This window comes from Streptopelia decaocto (genome assembly GCF_964273445.1).
Source record: "Streptopelia decaocto genome assembly, chromosome: 2".
NCBI lineage: Eukaryota > Metazoa > Chordata > Aves > Columbiformes > Columbidae > Streptopelia > Streptopelia decaocto.
The window spans coordinates 137,792,399-137,812,414 of NC_138655.1; the positions used below are offsets into that span (position 1 = coordinate 137,792,399).

At 38.5% G+C, this 20,016-nt stretch overlaps 2 protein-coding genes across 8 annotated transcripts in view; one reads left to right on the top strand and one right to left on the bottom strand.

Annotated features, from left to right (window-relative positions):
- The window catches only part of SGCE (sarcoglycan epsilon), a 31,343-nt gene extending 23,477 nt beyond the window's left edge, over positions 1–7,866 (top strand). For both annotated transcript variants that reach the window (XM_082044173.1, XM_082044172.1), the window contains 5 exons: positions 2,457–2,668; positions 3,421–3,447; positions 4,160–4,348; positions 5,917–5,960; positions 7,558–7,866. In XM_082044173.1, the coding sequence (XP_081900299.1) occupies positions 2,457–2,668; positions 3,421–3,447; positions 4,160–4,348; positions 5,917–5,960; positions 7,558–7,574 (489 nt within the window). In that variant the 3' untranslated portion in view covers positions 7,575–7,866. The remainder of the gene's footprint in view (positions 1–2,456; positions 2,669–3,420; positions 3,448–4,159; positions 4,349–5,916; positions 5,961–7,557) is intronic.
- A 148-nt stretch (positions 7,867–8,014) lies between these two features.
- CASD1 (CAS1 domain containing 1) overlaps positions 8,015–20,016 on the bottom strand; it is a 38,026-nt gene continuing 26,024 nt past the window's right edge. The window contains exons 13-19 of one of the 6 annotated variants that reach the window (XR_014183208.1): positions 19,180–19,259; positions 18,272–18,373; positions 16,904–17,044; positions 15,512–15,589; positions 14,467–14,559; positions 12,217–13,441; positions 8,015–10,945 (exon numbers count right to left, since the gene is read on the bottom strand). Coding sequence is in view for 1 of the 6 variants with exons in the window: in XM_082044171.1 (XP_081900297.1) it covers positions 13,175–13,441; positions 14,467–14,559; positions 15,512–15,589; positions 16,904–17,044; positions 18,272–18,373; positions 19,180–19,259 (761 nt within the window). In the remaining 5 variants the exon portion in view is untranslated. Of the gene's footprint in view, positions 10,946–11,081; positions 13,442–14,466; positions 14,560–15,511; positions 15,590–16,562; positions 17,045–18,271; positions 18,374–19,179; positions 19,260–20,016 lie in introns of those variants that run through there. The other 5 variants (XR_014183209.1, XR_014183210.1, XR_014183211.1 and 2 more) reach the window with 5 other exon arrangements.

A 20,016-nucleotide genomic window follows, 5' to 3' on the forward strand; every position in this document is an offset into this window, starting at 1 on the left:
AATGGCCTTAGAAAACACAGTGAATTTCAAAGGGAGCAGCAGAGGAGCAGTGAACTAATGTGAGAATAATCAACAGTACCCATGCTGAATGAAGAGCAGCTGGTGAGGAGCACTTCTCCAGAAAAAAAAAACAAACACCTGATAGCGGTTCATCAACTACTGGTGAAGCAGCATCGTGCTGTTCTGAGAAAAGCAGAGACCACCCTGGGATGTGTAACAGGAACGGGCTCTCAGAGAAGTGTTAATTTTCTGCAGCAGCCTAAGAGGCAACCTTCTCAGCACTTGTTTGGGCAGCACACCACGATAACCGAACTTAAACAGTCTTAGGGGTGTTTGCTGTTGCCAACGGCATTGCTGCTGCGTGCTGTAGCCTGATGCATCGAAGGGAAAAGGGAGCACAGCTCCCCCCGTTTAATCACAGAATGTTAGGGATTGGAAGGGACCTACCTCAAAAGATCATCTAGTCCAATCCCCCTGCCAGAGCAGGAACACCCAGATGAGGTTACACAGGAATGTGTCCAGGCGGGTTTTGAATGTCTCCAGAGAAGGAAAATCCACAACCTCCCTGGGCAGCCTGTTCCAGTGTTCTGTCACCCTCACTGTGAAGAAGTTTCTTCTCAAATTTAAATGGAGCCTCCTGTGTTCCAGTTTGTATCCATTACCCCTTGTCCTATCACTGGTTGTCACCGAGAAGAGCCTGGCTCCATCCTCGTGACACTCACCCTTTACATATTTATAAACGTTAATGAGGTCACCCCTCAGTCTCCTCTTCTCCAAGCTAAAGAGACCCAGCTCCCTCAGCCTTTCCTCATGAGGGGGTGCTCCACTCCCGTAATCATCTTCGTTGCCCTGTGCTGGACTCTCTCCAGCAGTTCCCTGTCCTTCTGGAACTGAGGGGCCCAGAACTGGGCACAATATTCCAGGTGTGGTCTCACCAGGGCACTCACAGTCTGTGCTTCACCGGGCAAGCGAGGGGCAGGAGCCCCCAAATCCAGGGGCTGGGAGGGAGCTGAGCTCCATTTCTCTAACCACAGCATAGACCAGGGAGTGGAAATAAAACCATCAACTCCTCTCCCTCCCACGTTTTATGAGGTGACGATGGTTGTTAGCACATGAATGAAAGTGACAATTTAAGTTTGTGTGTCCCAAATTCTGAAAAGGGGGGCAACATAATTGCTGCTGATAGCTTGTGCATGGGCTTCTGCCAGTCACATCAATAAGTGCATAAGGATTTTTCGTGCTTTGCTGAGGGTTGTAGAGTCAGCTAAGCAGCCACGTGCAGCTTGGTGTACCTGACATAAAAAAAGATGCTGTGGAATTAATGAGTGGAGAATGCATAAATTAATTTTTATCAAACTATCTTGCACTTACATTTGACGCTCAGCAAAACATTATTCTAGCATTCCATGAAAACCTGTTGATCCATTGCGTAATACACCATTTTATGACTTAAAATATAAATTATAAAGAAATGACCATCAGTTGCAAGGTTTCTCAAGGAACAGTGTCAGGCAAGAGGTCAAGAATGTAGGCAAATATAATTTATTTTCATTAATGATCTGGAGAGGGTTTTAAAACTAAGACTGATAAAATTTAGAAGTGCTATCTAACTGAAGGTAACAGGAAAACGAAGGCAGAAAATTGAAAAGTCATGTGGGAAAGGCAGTCAGCTAAATGCAATATGAAAGTCAGTAGCAAAAAAAAAGAGTTGAATTTGTGGAAACATTAGATACAGACATTTAAAAACAATTCCTTGTGACCAGGAATGCAGCCTTGTGAGGGTTAGTTGGATTAGGAGGTAGAAGCAGCCTTGGAAGTCCGTCTCTGATCACCCCAACGCACATCTCGTGTCCAGGGCTTCCTGCGTGGGGTCGGGGGAGGCACGAGAGCTCCATCCCCAGCAGCTCCCTTCACGTCTCCTGCTGCTTCCAGCGCTGGATGCAAAGCTCAATAGGGAGAAGGAGAAAGGAAATCCATAGGTACACCACTCTTCCTCTCTACCACCTCTGTACAAGAGAGGGCAGTATTGTTATTTAGGAAGACTAGTAAGAAATGGATGAATTAATCAAAAAGAAATCAGTGTCAAATAATTAGTTTGCAATAAAAGTGTTTACTGAATTTTTTGCTCACATACTATCTGTGTGAGATATCCCTAAAATTAATCTGTAAAAAACATAATATCTCTGGTAGGCACAAAATAAAGTAATAAAGCGGTATTGTGACAAAGTTATAAAGTGATATTATGTATCACATTGATCAGAAGCTTTCAACGAAATGTAAGGTTTTGTGAGTTAAAAAAAGGTATTGGATGCAATTGTATAGAATTTGTCAAACGTGTAATAGCCATTCTTTTATATGTTGTGGCTGGTTAAATACTGCCTGGTTTTTACACACCGGTACTTTGTGATATAATTGTCTTTTTTTTTTTCTTTTCTTTTTTTTTTCCTGGGTATCAGGTTGACAATACAAAACAAGTTTCCACCTTTCAGGAAGTGATTCGTGGAGAGGGGATATTACCTGACGGTGGAGAATACAAGCCACCTTCTGATACACTGAAAAGCAGAGACTATTACTCGGATTTCCTAATTACACTGGCAGTGCCCTCGGCAATAGCACTGGTGCTTTTTCTAATACTTGCCTACATCATGTGCTGCCGACGGGAAGGAGTGTGAGTACTTTAACACACTAACAAGTAACTGTAGGTTTTGCTAAGGTTATAATGCATAGAAGACTGTTTGTTAGAATTCCATTCAGTTCATTAAAAAACATTTTAAACAGGCCAAAAGATAATCTGCTTGAAGTATTGAGCTATTTCTCATCTAAGCACATACAGTAATTTCCAAGAGAATGGATATAGGGCCTTTAATTGTTCTAGCTGAAAGGGTTAAAAATCTCAACGTATGCACAAAACTCCACAAAATCTTCACATACGCACAGCTCGACAAAATGCCCCAAACAAATAAAATGCTAATAAAGGATCATTGATTCAGGAAAATATTAAGTAATTTCTAAAATGCTAACTTTTATAAAATAAATCTGGTTGAGGATATGAACTGAATTTAGACATGTTATAAAAGAAAAATACATAAAAGGAAAGCAGCAAGTAACGTAATTTCTGCCATTTCTTACACAAACTACAATTTCATTTTGTCACAGAATTTATTTTAGCCAGAAGCTTGTTCTTTAACTTGCATTTTCATTTCTCTGTGTGTGTCTGTGTGTGTCTGTCATCAGTATCATGTTTCTATACGTGCGTTCATCGAGGCCTCATCATAAACCCAGTTGCAAATGCTGCCAAGTTGCGTTTAGCATTAACCTTGTCAGCATTTCAACATCATGTACTATTTTCATCATCAGATAGATTTAATGTTCCAACTATCAATGCTATTATTTAATTCATAAATTTTGTTTTGTTTTTAGGGAAAAGAGAAACATGCAAACACCAGAGTAAGTGTCTTCTTTCCTGTTATTTTTCTTTTACCATTTAACTTTCATTCTCAGTAGCTTGTCACGCTTCATACATGTGTGTCATAATCTTCCTTCATTCTCTCTATAATCCATGGTTTAATTCATAAATATGAAAGCTGCTTTTAAATCAGATTCTTGGCAGGGATAGAAGATTAGAATAAAAAGGGTTTGAAATTAACAGCTGTCAATCGAAAATAAAATAGTGCTGTTAGAATAAATATGTTAACATGTAATTTATACTCCTGGTTATTGGACTTCCCAGCCTCTGTCTTAAGGGCAGTGGACAGGAGAACAAATATCCTGGAAGGTATCCAGTGCCTATACTATGGAGTGTTTTACAATTAATCTACGAGGGTTTTTTTAATCTAACACAAGAATCAGGAGTTAATAAAAACTTTTAACTGCAGCAAATAAGTGGAAAATTAGACATAAATTGCACAGTCTTTGATCCTATGAAAAATACTTATGTAGACAGCAAAATCTAATGGAATAATTATTGCTTTAAAAATTAAATAAATGTAATTTTTATTAAATTAACTATGTAAAGTTTTACTGTAATTGCTGCACTATAGAGTCTGTAGCATGCATCAAAGCCCTTGCATTTTTAAGAAAAATAATAATTGTAGAAGTCTATCCATTTTGATAGAGCACTTAAAGCCTGTATTTACTGTTTTATTTCCTTTTGACGCAGCATCCAGCTGGTCCACCACAGCGCGATCCAGAAATCAACCAAAGAGCTTCGTGACATGTCTAAAAACAGAGAGATCGCGTGGCCCCTTTCAACGCTTCCCGTGTTTCACCCGGTCACTGGGGAGATCGTGCCGCCCCTTCACACCGACAGCTACGATAACACCAGCATGCCGCTGATGCAGACCCAGCAGTAAGTATTTATTTTCTCTTTTAATACTCACTATGTTGCACGATGCTTGTCATCCGAAATGTGTTTATTATGGAGGTATCAGTAATGACTATAGTTCAGGATTGCTCTGCTGTTCGCATTTCAAGCAGAAAGAAAGGCTTTCTGTTATAAAATGAAGTGGCTGGGTTTCAGTCTGCACGCTTGGCAAGAAGCTTTGCGTGGAGCAGCTACATTTCTGCATATTTTGGAGGAAAACTACTTTTGACAGAGGAATCAATTAGAACTGTTCTATTTTAGACACCCTACGTCTTAACCCATGGTATAAAGCTACCACCGGGCCGGTGGTGGTTTGATACCGGAAAACCCAGGCTTTGTAAGTAGTCAGTCATGTTCTGTCACACGTGGTTTATGATTGAAATGGTAACATTGAACAGAAGAGCATATTCCATTTCAGAGATAACAGACTTGCCAGTGAAAACGCTCAGAGCTCTCAGCCGTTTCCATTGTTGCCAGCCTCTCTCCAAGAGAGACATCAGAAAAATACTCATGTGTGTTTCCTGAAGTTCATTTACCAGTAACTTAATGAAACTATCGAGACAGACCCATCTAGTGCTTTGCACGTGTTCTCATTCAGGCAAGTCAGTGGTGCTGTAGGAATGACATTCCTGGGAAGGTTTGGCTGAAGAGCCCGTGGTTTTGCGATGCTCACAGAAGAGCCTGGTGGTGTTTTGTTGTTCCCCAGCGCCGTGCGGTGACACTGGATCCAGTCGGGAGCTCAGCTGGCAGGTCTCCCTGGCCCCACTGATACCCACGCAGTGCCAGCACTAACCTGGCCCTAATTTAGACATGCTTGCCCCGAATTCCCTTCATAGTGTAGATATGGTAGAAGAGTGTTTTCTTCTCCCTGTCCCAAAGCTAAATTCTATATAAAGTAGAGCTGTGTAAATTAATCCTTGTACAACTGCTGTGAAGTGCTCTACCCTCTCTTTTATAGTTCGTTCTCTGTTTGGGATAGCATTTATTTATGACTGGGGTGCCAAAACCTGTACCAAAGGCTTTCTTGAGTTGTACATAGGGCGTTTATCTGCTTCACTTGTGTTCCAATCCCTAATTCCTTTCTCTAAAAACAACCTGATTATCTGGTAGCTGTAAAAGAGACACTTAAGCAGGACACATAAATGTAACTTTGCCTTGATAAGTCAACTGGTCCAATATGTAAAAACTAGCTGACCATGAATTCATCCCACAGTCAATAATTAAGTTGCCAATACTGTCACCTTTTCTGTATTCATCACTTATGGAAACCAAACACCAGAAACCTGCGGTGACTCTTGTTATCTCTGGCGTTTCGCCAAGTCTGAGCCTTTGAACCTAGTTGACAAGTGAAATAATAGTAACTACCCCGTGACACTGATTTTCTTTATTTCATTGACTTGGCTGACCTTTTGACAACTGTATTTGCATAGTGAAAATGGATTATTGCCTCATAAGCAAAAAAAGAAGTTTAAATACTGAACTTTCATGCATAATGTACTTCAGACTTCATATGGAAGCCTTAAATATATATATTTTTTTTTTTTTTTTTGTAGGAACCTGCCACATCAGACTCAGATTCCGCAGCAGCAGAGTGCAGGTCAGTAGTGAGAAAATATTGTAACTATTAAGTGACCAGTGCAGAGGAATCACTAGTCAAAACACATACAGTCTATGGACAGTGGAAACCATTTTCAAATCTAGTGAAGTATTACAGCACTGTAATTCCAGATTTTTTTTTTGATACATCAGTGGAAATTTTGGGATGGGATTGATGGAACAAGTAGGAGAGATGCTACATTAGGACTCAGCATGAGACACTGGAATCTGGTACAGCTAAGTTAGAAACCTCCTTATAGAAATCATTTTCTATTACAACATGAAGCTACAGCCAGATTCCCAAATGTGGTTACACTGTTCAGATTCTTTAAAACTTGATAGGAAATCAAAATTTCTAGTTCCCACCAATACTAGTTAAGCTCTGAAGAAGGAGCTGCTTATTGCTGTTACTAAACATGAGGAGTCGATAGCAGGGAATGTGTGGTGAGGCGCACATCCGTGCTGCGGGTTTGCCGTGTCTTAGTCATCACTTTTACATCATTTTCACAAATCCTAATGTAGTGACTGAGGTCGTGAATGATCCCATCAGAGTACTGACTGAGGCTGATTGTTCTCTTTAGTTAGTGTATCAGGTCTGAGAAAAAGCTACAGCCATAGCCATATGAGAGGGGAAAAGGATCATACAAGGAAAATGTAGAGGTCAAAGTGTACTTTTTGAATTTTCACAGAAGTGTTTAGGCAAAACTCTAGAGACAGATATGTATTGAACATAATACGGGAACTACAGCTCCAAGAGGAAGACTTGTTTTAACTTAGGAGTTACGTAAGCCACTCTTTCTTTTCATTCAAAATCCTTCTTCTTCATTACTGCTTTCGGGGATTAAAGGAGAATTTCGTATGACAACATTTCAAAGATTTGAGGCAAGTATATAATAGATGCTTCTGCCCATGTGGGGTTTTTTTGTTATCTGGAAATTAAAAACATGTTTATAAAAAGGAAGCTGACTGCAGTTCTGCTAGCTTTGCTGTTTGTGTGCTTGATTATACATACAGTGGAAACGGCAGATGACTCTGGCAGGCAAAGCCTCAACCCAAGGCCTCCAGCACTGCTTTGGGTTGACATCTAACATAGCTCTTCACACTCACTACTGCGGGCGTTTAGAAGGTACAATAAAAATCTCACACACTTCAGCTCTTCTGTTACCACCGTTCTGTTACAAGAATTCCTGCCAGTCTGTCTTGCAGGAAAAAAGTTGCAAAATCACCTGGTAGCACTGTAACTTGACAGCAGTGAGGAATTCTTAAAGAGGTGTGAAATCCAAACAAGCATGGGCTTGTCCCTCACAAGTTGCACTGAACTACTGCCGTAAAAATAGATCTTAAAGATCCTCCTGTGTCTCTGTTTTCTGTCGTACGTTATTTTTGTAGAATACACCTGTTCTTTGAGAGTCATTGCAGATGCTGCCTGTGACAAGCTCTCAGAAATCAGGGGGCAAATAAAATGTATTTGGGATAGACGATGTTTCCTCCTCTTTTAGTATACACTGGTGCCTTCCTTCGTAACTCAGATGTGCACTGCAAGTACTTCCATGACATGATGACACTGATGGATTATAAAAATTCTCGTCTATTTGCAGGTAAATGGTATTCCTGAGGAAAGAAAACTGACAGAAGCAATAAATTTGTAATCAGAGAAGGCAGCAAATTGTCTTATTTCCTTATTTGTTCTGACTGATGCATGAGCTTTTCTGGTGTATATTGTGTATGCCCACAGTATTAAGATGATTTCAGTGCCAGAGCGTACAATCACTTCCATATAACTAATGTACTGTATCCTTTTGTACTTTGGACATTTTTGACAATTTGTAAACACTGATATCTTTTTATATTTGTTACATTCAGAAAATAATCTTTCAAATATATGTATTAATAAATATCAAACTTTATTCTGTCTTGTGATCTCTCCTGAAAGTTTCAGCAGGGAAATTAAAACTTCAAAATAAACAGCAGGTTCAAAGGATTTTAGACTCTCTTCACTGGGAGGGTATAATTGCCTGACATTGGCACACAAGAAGCAGTACTGTACAAGCATGAACACTTCTGCATTGGACGAGGCTCAGAAATAGTACTCTAGATTTATTAAGCATTAATTTTGTAGAGATCATAAAAATATCATGAGGAAAGTTATTTTTGGAAGAAAAAAAAAAAAAAAGCAAAACAAAAAAAACCCCAAACAAAACCCTAAGATGATTCCTGTTGAAAATTGAATTGGCTTTCTCTTCCTTTACCAGATATTTTTTCCTGTATTTGACAACTTGCAAGCAATAAACCATTTAAAATCTGTCCATTCATTAATCTGGTTCTGTTAGAAGAAGCTGTTACAAACTACTGTAGGCAGAAGTGAATACCTGCAAAGAAGGGTAAATTTTGTTATGGTATCCATAGACTAATTTTTAACTCTTTAAAAATAGTCTCTTTTGTTTTTGGTGATATTCCTGATGTCCCAATGCGTGGTGCTGTGTTTGGGTTTTGGGTTGTTTTTTTGTTTTTTTGTTTTTTTTTTTTTAACTGTCCTCCACATTCTTTGTTGTTCTTGGAGCAAAAAGAGTTGTGGGAGAGCGAGCTGTCCAATAAACTAAGGGTTATTTTGTTAGAGTCTTAAAAAGGAGCTGATTAAATACATATTTTTTTGGGAGGTGGTTACTTTGAGAGGCATTTGTCTGTGCAGCTAAAAGCTTAATAACATGAACTTTGTTAAAAGGATCTGAACTGAGGTTTCCTTCTGTTTCAATAGGTGGTGATAAATTCCAACACCTTTGTGTGTATTTCAAATGAATTTTTCTGATGCTTATTTAAATCCTCAAATAGCAGCACAGCACAGGGCTTCAGGGTCTCCAGCTCTTAACAGCTCCCACCAACAGTTCTTTGGGTTTTACCTCAAAGCATCGTGCTGTTCTAAGCTGACACTTATGTTTTGCCTTTTTTCTGTAATATTTTCTCTTTCAGAAGCTGTTTGTTGATCAGGACATTGCACTGTAAACAGAAAGCTGCGTCTGCTTTGAAATTACTAAATGCCGGCTACATTTCCTTAGCTGAGGTTTCTGAGGTCTCTGCTAAGAGAAGTTCTGAGTAATTTAGAAATTTAAGACTGAGGCTAAAAAGAAATTTTAAAATAAGGTTTTTAGAGTTTGTGAGAAGACCCAAATAGTCACTGGCTTTTTTTTCCCCACTTATTACAATTATGACAATTTTCCTTCAAAACAAACTTGTTTTTATGCTTATTTTTAAGCAAACAATGATGTGTTTATAGGCTTGGATCTGAATGCAACACCTCAGCAGATGATAGTTAAAAGAAGTCCTGAGCTGCTTTTTAGATGCATTTTGTGCAACAATATGGCAACTATTGCAGCAAAGTATATAATCAGTGCTCAGTATATTGTACTTGTATATTGCTGAGCCTTAAACGTCAGAGTTCGCAAGGCTGCCCCAAGTGCTGAGCACAGCCCGGGATTACGTTACCAATTGCATCCAGCCATAGCAGCAGTGCCAGTGGTTGTGGTACTGCCAGAGCCGCTCAGGCTGCAGTCGTGGAAGTTGAAAAACTAAGTTTCTGAAAGAGTTGGAATAAAGAGCCATCCCTACTCACTCCCCACCTCATCCAGAGGTACCAGGAAAGAGGTTTCCTCAGCCACGCAGCCCTCAGAGAGCCCTTATTTCTCCCAGCAGCTTGGGTAGTTACCAGTGAAAAGTGAATTAGGAAACTGCACACTGAGATTTATAGTAAAGAAAAGATTCACATCTTTTATCCAAGCAGTGAAAAATTTAAGTACAATCAGCGTTTGGTTTCTACTGGTTTGTTAGTTTCTACTGCTGACTTCAAATGCATGAGCTGTCGGTGCTTTGAAACAGAAATGAATGGAATGGATTTTAAATAATGATACTTAATGCAACCTTAAGACTAAACATTGTAAATAGTATTGGATTTGGCTCATAACAATTTCTGATAACTTGAGTATGATGTGACAATCAATTAACTACCAGTTGAGCTACTCCTATCTGTTTTGTATTAATTTATAACAGTGACAATATATTTAAGGAAATTTCTTAAACTGGTGTGTACCTGCATAAAGAATCAGTTTGCACCTTCTCCGAAAAGACCCTAATGATGTAGGTCACTTGAGTATTAAGCACACCTGAATTATTTTATGATTGAAAGTTTCATTTATTTGAGGTAAATTTAATAAATTATTTATTTTTACTTATTAAAACAATTACTGCAGAAGCATAGATTTCTAAAGCTGGCTAAAGACACTTAATGGCTAAAGAATTAGTTAAAAGTGCTGATGGTTAAAACAGTAAATTTACAGCCTCTTTTAATGTATGATGACAGTATGAACTGATATTGTATTGATTGACAGTTGCAACCAAATTAAACAGAAAGTACTACAGATCTCTTTGTAAATACATGAAATGTAAAAATCTAATAAATAGGAAAACATTAAGTAGTGATGTTGCCTGGTTATTTTACATAATGATGCCTGGACAACTTTGCGTTACAGCTGTTAACATCATGGATGGTGATACTGGATGGCAAGTGCCTAAGGATGGAAGTGGCCCCAATCAAACAGGGTTTAACTGGGCCAGCTGGTGTAACTGGAAAGGATGGAGAGTATTTGCAGGTGCCCACGTTAGATGTTATCTCCCCAGTTATATCAGGAGCTTTGGGGATACGAACTACCTCTCTAAATCGTTTACTGAAATAGTCCTTTCTTCTTAAGCAGCTAATTAAAAGTTAAATTCGAGAAACCAAACAAATCTTACGGATGGGTTTCTTCACGTTGCCAGGCTGAAGAAAAGCCAAGTCAGTTCCTCTGCTGTGGTTTCTTTGGGGGATGAAGTGGTCGAGACCCCCGCTGTGCCGTTCTGCTGAAGGCCCCTGCGCCCCAGGGGCGGTTTTGGCTGCAACGTCATCAGACACGGGACAGCACGATTTACTGCAGAAGAATCGTGCTCCCTGCATTACATCTGAAATAATTTGTGATACGAGTGAATATCTGCCCTTCATCTGAAGTAATAGTATCCAGACTATCCCTTTGGAGAAACTGCAATACTAATCTGTAGTTTAAGGTGGGTATAATAGTGAACTGTAGTCCAGCTAGAGTCAAGTAATAAAAAGTTTTTACTTAATTGATGCTGCTCCCATTACAAAAATAAGCATCCACAGCACATTTATTTAATATTTAAATTACGTCATATTTTTACATAACCTGAAAAGAAAATATATTTATCCCACATACAGTAATAGTAAACAAGTGCATTATTTCAAACATTAAAAATAAATCTTTTAACCAAGTCTGTACAACAGATAAATAAAATTATATCTACAATACTTAAGTTGTGAAGAACAAAACAAGAATTATCCCTCAAACCCACAGTTCCCCGTTGCTCCTAATACTGGCATAGATGAAGGTTACGTGTCCCATCCCCACCTCAGTGTTCACCTACACCGTGTCTTTCAGCCATTCCGAGGTGCTGATCAAGGAGCTTCACTTCCCAAACACTGGAAATAATGCGCACAAAGAACAAGTAGCTGAGTGTCTTTCCAATAGCTTCAAAAGAGCTGGCAGACTTAGTAATAACTGCTGAATTTGGGGGAAATGAATGATTTATATTTTTATGACGAATGCCTGGTCATTCTTTAAAAGAAACTGTTATCCACAAAAAAAAAAAAAAAGAAAAATTGAAGCCATTCTTTTCACATTTTTTCCTTCCACTCATTGATGGCTGCAGGATTGAATTCAATTTTTTAACTGGGATAAGATCAAACACACGTACCTGACAGTACATATGGTACAAATTAGAAATCATATTGTTTCTAATCACACATAATTGCACATATGCTCAGAAAACAATACTGTGCTTGTGCTAACAATCAGTAGAAGGATTAAGGTCAAACTATCACTTGAACCAAAACCACAAACAACAAAGAAATGACTGTAACTTCACTGCCACACAAAAGGGCTATTTCTTTCAGTTTTACGTTTTTACGCTAAAGGGAAGAGTTACTAAGCAAGATGGGTGCTGCCAAAAAGGATGGGGAAAAAGGTTCCTTCAAACAGCTCCAACCTCATTTCACTTGTAATTCTGAGACTCAACCATCTGCACACAACAAGGCGACCACTCAATCCCTCCTCCTCATTACACCAACGGATTGACTCTCATCCTTTTAAACAATATTATTACAGGATAGAATATGGCACCAGTTCCCTAACAAGACATAGTTCAAGGTCACCTACAAACTCCGAGAGAGGTTCAAAGATCACCGTTCTCCTGTTCACCCATTTCCAGAAGATCCGATGGAGCAGATGTGGTGGGATTTCATCTGACTGGAAAAGGCTGGAGGTCTTCCAAAGATTCTCTGTCTTGAACTGCGCCTCTGAAATGTATTCATCTGTTTGTTCACTGGGATTGTACAGAGAACTGCACACAGTTACATGAATTAATGGAAAAATTATGAAAAAGCAAACAATTTTAGGGTAAAAAAAAAATCAAATTTTCTGTATTAAAAAATTCTACCTCAGAATTTGCTGAAAACATATTAAATTTCTAAAAGAAGCCCATAAAATATTATGTAAACTTGTATATAACCTTAAATCACTGAATTGGTGATGACTGTTTAGTTCCACATATAAAGGGTTTCATATAACATATACTATCTCCACCCAAAATACTCATTTCTAAACAAAAAAAAAAAAATTACCATTTTGTTCAGAAAAATGCCCTGGTTTACCAGTAACTTCATGTTTCACATCAGCTAAAGGTGACCATTAACGAAGGATCACAAGTTTGCTGTTTTATTCCTTGATGACAAAGATGACAGCACGTGTTCCGCGCAGGTGCTGCTCTTGTAACATCCACTCTTCATTCGGCTGACCCAAGGTAAAGTTAATTCCGTGATATGCACATGATATTGCTAAACCGTTGAACTTCACTTCTTCATGTCATGTTTAAACAGATATGTAAACAGAAACATATATCCAGTAGAAAAGACTCGTTTTCACATGCAATGCTGTACAGTGCATTCTTGTTTCTCAGATTCTTTGAGAAGGTGATTTCCACACAAAATATGTACATTCGCACTATATACATTTTCCACACGCTTCATTTAAGTGTCTTCTTGTACCTCCAGTTCAGAATATTTGTTCAGGCAGACACAAAGTAAACCTGAAGAAAGTTTCCAAGATTCTTCTCAAATTAATGCCTTGACTGATCTTGCATTGCTGAGAAGAAAAGTAGTCCAGATAAAAATCCAGCTATGCATAGCAACCTTTTCAGCAGAGTTGAGTTATCTTTAGGAACCACAATCTGTGCCAGATCATTAGTGATCTGAGAAATTTCATGTGCCACACACACAAATATAAAAGTGCTGACAAGAACATTAAACATTGGATATCCAGGAATGAGCACCAAGATCCCCTTTGTGTCTGCTGCCAGCCAGATGTGGTATTGGCAAATGAAAAGCTGAAAGAAAAAAAAGAGTGTTTTTAATAATACTTACATAAAAGTATTTTTACTGATATAAAAACATATAATTATTACTATTGCATCAACTGACACACTGTACTTCTGCCTAAGTCAGACATGCATGATTCAATAACATACTCTGAGAAGCTGTTTTCCACATGTCTTTGCTATAAGACAAAACTATTAGTCTTTACAGTGCACAGTAAAATGGGTTTACTTAGTCCTTAACCAAACGTGGTGTCGTGGCACATAATTCACATTAGGTCAGAACAGAGGAGGAATACGCCTCCGCTCAGTCACTCAGCCTCTGGTGAGGGACTGAACTAATGTGCCTGCAAATACAAAAAAAATGCTTCGACTGCCATTGAATACAAAGGTCCCTGGAGGTGATCAGCACCTTACAGTTCACCAGGAATCAGGACAATGAAAACGTGACCGTTTATGAAAAATCCAAAATCACGTACTACATATACATTATATTACAATGAGTTTCTCCTCTAAGTTCCTTTCCCTTTAAATAACATATTCTAGGAGTACAATAAATTAAAGAGCAAATAAAATGGAAAGATAACTCCTGCTGTTTCAAAACATACACTCAGTGGAACAACATAACATTTGCACTAAGAAGGGTTTTGTTTGTCAAGTTACATTTTCTGTTAATGCAGGAAAGCTTTCTAGGGCAAACACATAAGTGTAATACTTGCCAGTATAATTCATGCTGATTCTTCCACTGCTTTGAATTTTTATCTTCCAATTGCATACACACCACATTTTACTCCAGCATTCAATCCCCTCTCTCACAACCCAAAACTCTCCCCCAAAACCAGCATAAGAAATAAGTTTGCTTCTGTGAGACTGCTATTTCAGCTATGATATTTAATTGTAGATGGAAGCTACAGTGCTAAAAGAAGTCAACACGGTAACTTTTTTTCACTATTCATGTGTTATACTACAATTTAGACGAGAAAGCCACCTTAAATTTCTAAGTTTCAATTCACTGTACTTCTGATCATCCTACTTACCTCTAAAGAAATTTTGCCAAACCAGGCAAAGAAGGAGCTATACACAGATCGGACATATCCGGGAATGTTCCTGATGAGGATGAAAGCCAGAATCTTTAAAAAAAAAAATTAAAAAAAGGGTGGCTGTGGATGACAAGCCGATTACACACACACAGAAAAGGTTTATTCATTTTCACATTTAAATCAAATTGCATTCTGCATTCAATTTTCTTTTAATAAATATGAAAACCAAACAAAAATCCACACAAGTAGGTCTTGAATTTGCAAATCTCTTACACAACATTCTTATAGCATAGCAAGTCACATTTAAATCTTCAGTAGAATCACGGCCTTGATGTTGATAGATATTCCTATACAGTTACTAGGCATGGTCACAAAACATGTTATACCATGCTGGCCTAAGATGAAGGTGGCTACAAATCTGAGTCAACCCTCACTTTTTGAAGAGAAGGTGTCAAGATGGACAAATCATATTGAAAATGTTACAAATGCTGCCCCTCAGGAGAGCAGGACAAACTATTAAAAACAAAACAAATCAAAACACAAAACAAAACAAGAGAGGGAACAGAATCAAACATCTGGGGTATAGGGAGGCACGGGACACAGTAAGAGGAAAATCTAAATTTTAGAAAACCAGATGCATGCCCCTGTGACCCACCTCTTCTCTGCATAAAAGTGACTACGGGGTCCCATAGGTTAATACCTCCCAAACATGCATATTTCTCTACAGCTTTCTTCTTTTCCACTGCTATGCAATTAGTCAAAAGCTGGGTTTGGACTTAAAATGGTGCATAAGAAACCTACACTAAGGACATCGAGGTTAATCAAAAGCAGAATTACAGTATATGATTTCAGTGCTTAAAGGCAATGAAAAACGAGCAATGTAGTTAAACCCCTTTCCACTTTCAGACATGAGAATGAAGCTCAATAGCTGACATTCCATGCTAAAGCAAAAATATATTTTAAAGCAATTTTTTAAAAAGCCCAAACAAGAACAGACTAGAGATTCTGTGACTGTAAGGAAAAGGACTAAAATTATAATTACCTGCACCACAGAAACAGAAGGATGTAGTTCATTGCACTCTGTCTTGTTTTTACAGCTACTAGCCCAAATAGAGTAGGTCTAAAAGATAAAAAAAAAATCAGTCTGTGTAGCAGTTATATGTAACATTTAAAAATGAAACAAGAGGTAACCTATTTTGAAATGCTTCAGCACTAGTTGGTTCACTAAGATGTGGGACAGTAATAGAAAAAACTCCATGTGTTTAGTTTTCTCTTTCCCTCAAATTCTTCTCTGCAACTGACGAATCCCACACTTGTTAATACTCTAGGATACAGCTATACTGTTGTCCTGGTTTTGTTAAAAACAAGACTGGTTCTCTTTTAGTGATTTTTCTTTCAGCTAAGTTCCTCTAGGTGGCTGTACTTTTCTGAGTTTTAGCCTGCATTTTTTTCCTAGGATGCCATACCCGGTGCTGATAAGAGACCAATGGAATGCTGAAGAAACTCATGTTTAGATTTATTACTATGGTAGCTAAGAAAGACTGATAAGTTTTCCCACGTTCCGTTGTGAGAGGGGCGTGTTTGAGGAGGGGTGGATGGAACAGGTGACTAGAACTGACCAACGGAAGTATTCCATCCCATAATCGTCATATCGCCTATATAGGAGGGTGATCACGAGGGTCACTCTCTCCGACCATGGCCGGCATCTAGAGAGGACCCTGCCTGTCTGCCTGTGACCTACAGGCCTCAGGCCCTGCATCCTGCAACCAGGTTCCGGTTTGCTGTGCAGTCCCGCCCATGACTTCGGGGCCTGAGCTGCAGCTGCTGGAGCCGCCAGCTCCGCACACCCAGCTCTGCTGCTGGAGTGACGCCAACTCCACATCCAGCATTCGAGACTGGTTTTGTATATTTTGTATACATATTGTCTATTTATTACTAGCATTAGTAAAACCCTTTAAAATTCTCCAACTTGAAGTCTAAGTCTCTCCTCCTTTCCCCTTATCTTTCTTATCATCTTTCCAATCTAAAGGAAAGGGGTGGCGGGAAGTGAGGGGATAACAGGGAGTGTCTGCCATGGTTTATTGCCACCTTGCCTTAAACCTTGACAACTGTTGACATTTTCTTCATCACAAACAGAAAAGCAATCAAGAGCGGAGGTAAGAGCTGCATTATCTACCATATTATTTTCATGTTCCAATTTTCCGGTAACATTTGAACAATGAACTGAAACAGTGATGATGTTTTCATCTACAGTTGACTGAAAGGAAAATATTTATTGAGTAGACAGGTAGGGCTATGCACAAAAGCACACCTGAAGTATCTCCAGATCAAGATCTGATTTTTTAAATCAATGTATTTTCTAAACAAGAACTTCAGAAAACTTGTTCTTTAGAGATCTACAAACCTGATTGTACTGGTTATACTAGGTACGTACCGAAAAGGATACAACTGAAATAAATAATAAAACATTTGAAACTCTGTTGGAGAAAAGAGGATCTCCCTTTCCTTCTGATATCATCTGCCGTTTCTGCAATGCCAGATAAATAAAAGCAAACAGCATCCCATGAAAAACCACCTGTAAAAGACAAACAACACATTGAATATTTCATGGCTTTACAAGTACTTCAGGTACAAACTCTTAACAGAAATGCTACAGGATAAACTATTTCTAATACTGAAGCTTAGGTGTCAAAAGGCCCTTTCCCAGAAGCAAACAAAAATAGGCTTTCTACCCTAGGTTGTCATAAGCTGCATTTTTAACTCAACTAAGAAACTAGAAATAAAATACTCCTACTAATGCTTCACAGAGCATTAGAGACAAGACAAATTTCAGGAAGCTTTCAAGTACCTACTATCCCCTCTGCAACCCATGCCAGCACTGAAAAGGCCTTTCTCTGGGGAAAAAACATGAATCTCTGGCCTTCTCCCAAGCTGGCAAGTGAAAACATTCAAGAAGCACCAGAAGCGCTTCCCTCTCTCACAGACACAGCTCCTCAACACTCTGTTTTATGACCTTATGCCAAGTTCTCACTAGCTACCAACACGATGCTGCCTCAGGCCCATGCGGTGCTCGTCTCCTCTGTTTATTTTGGGATTTCCTCTCCAGCAGCACCACAGAACACATGCTGTTCACCACCAACACAGCTCCAAGTTGGGAATGTCCCTGTGCATGGGATCCCGTTCAGGATAAGCTTAGCAGATAAATGCTCCCATCTCAGCAACTCACCTTACCAAGAAGGCAAAACTAAAAAAACAAAAAAGACCAATGTTCTATTCCCCCACATCATAGGGTCAGTAACTGGAAATAAAGCGCTTTCCCACTGGAAAACCACTTAAAAATATGTGAAAAAATAGTCTGATTTGGGCACCAAGACACTGATTTAAAAAGTGTTTTAAAGGTAAACCTAAAAAAAATATATCCTTAATTAATACAACTGCCAAAAAACATTATTAAGAAAGCCATCACAGTAATCTGCCCTGTATTTCAACAGCCTGAAGTGCTACAATTGTTAAGCTTTCACAGTAAAATTTTTGAGAAAAGATAAATCTAGGTCACTTTATGACTTTATTTTTTAAAAGCAAACTAAGCAGGATCCAGCAGCAAATAAATCAACATCCATCTTTTAAGCAAGGCTTTGACAGACATTTGCAGAAGTAAGCTGAGTGCAGCTTAGTGTTATATTAAACAATCCACAGGGACAAACTCCTGCTTCTTCTGAAGGAAAGGAAAACCACCTTCCCTTCCCCCAAATTAAAAAACACACTTGAAAGACTAGTATAAATTTATGCAAATGTTACATACATAGCGATCCAGTTTCCACCTAAACCACCACTCATAGACATTCCCATTCAGTTCAAAACACTTGGACAGTGGCCAAAAAGAAAATATCTTCTCAAATGCACCCTGTAAAAAATAATCATGGCGAAAGTGTTAACACTGACGTCAAACACATTCACTACATTTAAATCAATATGCTGTCTTTTAATTTTATCACATCCCTGTTTCACTAGCTACGCAGCATTACTAAAATAACAGGCTGCCCTGAAGACACTCCACTCGACAAAAGAAAACAAACAAACAAACAAACACCATGACGAAAAATACTTCTTCAAATGAGAAAGGGTTTCAGCTTTGCTTCCCATGAAGGTATTGGAATACCTTCCATTTTGTACCGGAGACTTAAAGGGAGAGATACACTGATACGTTGGGATAACAAATGTACACTCTACGGAAGACTCAACAGGTGTAAAAACCCCAGAGTGCCCAACCCTGCCCTTGCTTCTGCCAGCTATACTCACAGCAGGCAGTGAGTGGCTAATTTAGCATGAGAACCAGGCTTTTGATATGGTATCAAAGCCAACTCCAGGACTAAGAGACACAGATCTTCGTATCACCATACATATCAGCATATGCTCACAAAAAAAACAGTAACCTTAAGCACATCAAAAAAAACCTCACTCCAAAACCAAAGCACAGACCTTTGTATTTATTACACTTGTATTAGTATACTGAAACCGTAAGATACAGAATTGTGTTTTTTCCCAGCATCCACACCAATTCAAACATGAAAAGAAACTGAAAGGTTCCATTTTTCTCCTTCTGTATTTATGATGCAGGAGCAAATATAGAAGTTATGCACACATTAATGGGTAGAGGAAGGTAATACACTCTTAGGTCATTAAGCACAAAAATAGTGAAAATTTACAAACCTGAGAATATGACAGAAAATATATACATGTCAGTAAGCAAATCAGTTTCAGCAGTAAACCAAAGTGCCATAAGCAGTTGCCTGAGGAAGAAATAAATTAATCAGTATACAGTCATCAATTTTTCAAAAGCAAAACACCCAGGACACATTAAATAATAATTGCCAATTATTTAGTGTAGCTATGCTTAGTAATAGATACATTAATAAATAACTGTTCAAATATTGCCAGCAATATTTTATCACTATGTACATTTACCTATTACGTTTGACTTTAAGCAATTAAAATAAATAATCACAGCAATTAACAACTTATTAATTCTAAATCAAGCCTCATGTCTAAAACAGGAGCAACATACATACAGAAATAAGAGAATTTAGATGTTCAAACAGAAACATGATTTTAAAGTCTCTGCTTTCCCAAGCACTCTGCACAGACAGTCCTTATTCTAGTTGAATGTCAATGAATAAACAAAACAAAATGCCCAACAGTTTTGCCATGTGAAATAAGCAAACCATGCGTTATTAAATTTGAGGTACCAGTTGTACTCCAAAGCTCAACTGAGGTGATGAAGGACAAGTATCTTGTTAAGATAAGCCTGAAAATTTGCTCCTCAAAGCTGTCAACTGATACTAAGCTCTACTCAAGCCTCACCATTGCAGCAGAGATCATCTCCCTCTCTCGCCACATAAATTGGTGGCTGTAAACAGGGACTTAAACAGATGGAAGATGTCACTGAAAGATTTTCTAGTTTCATAGTACACTATTACCCTGACACGCAATAGTAATTTCTATCTGGAGCAGAACTGCCTTTGTAGAAAAAAAAAAAAAAGTAATATT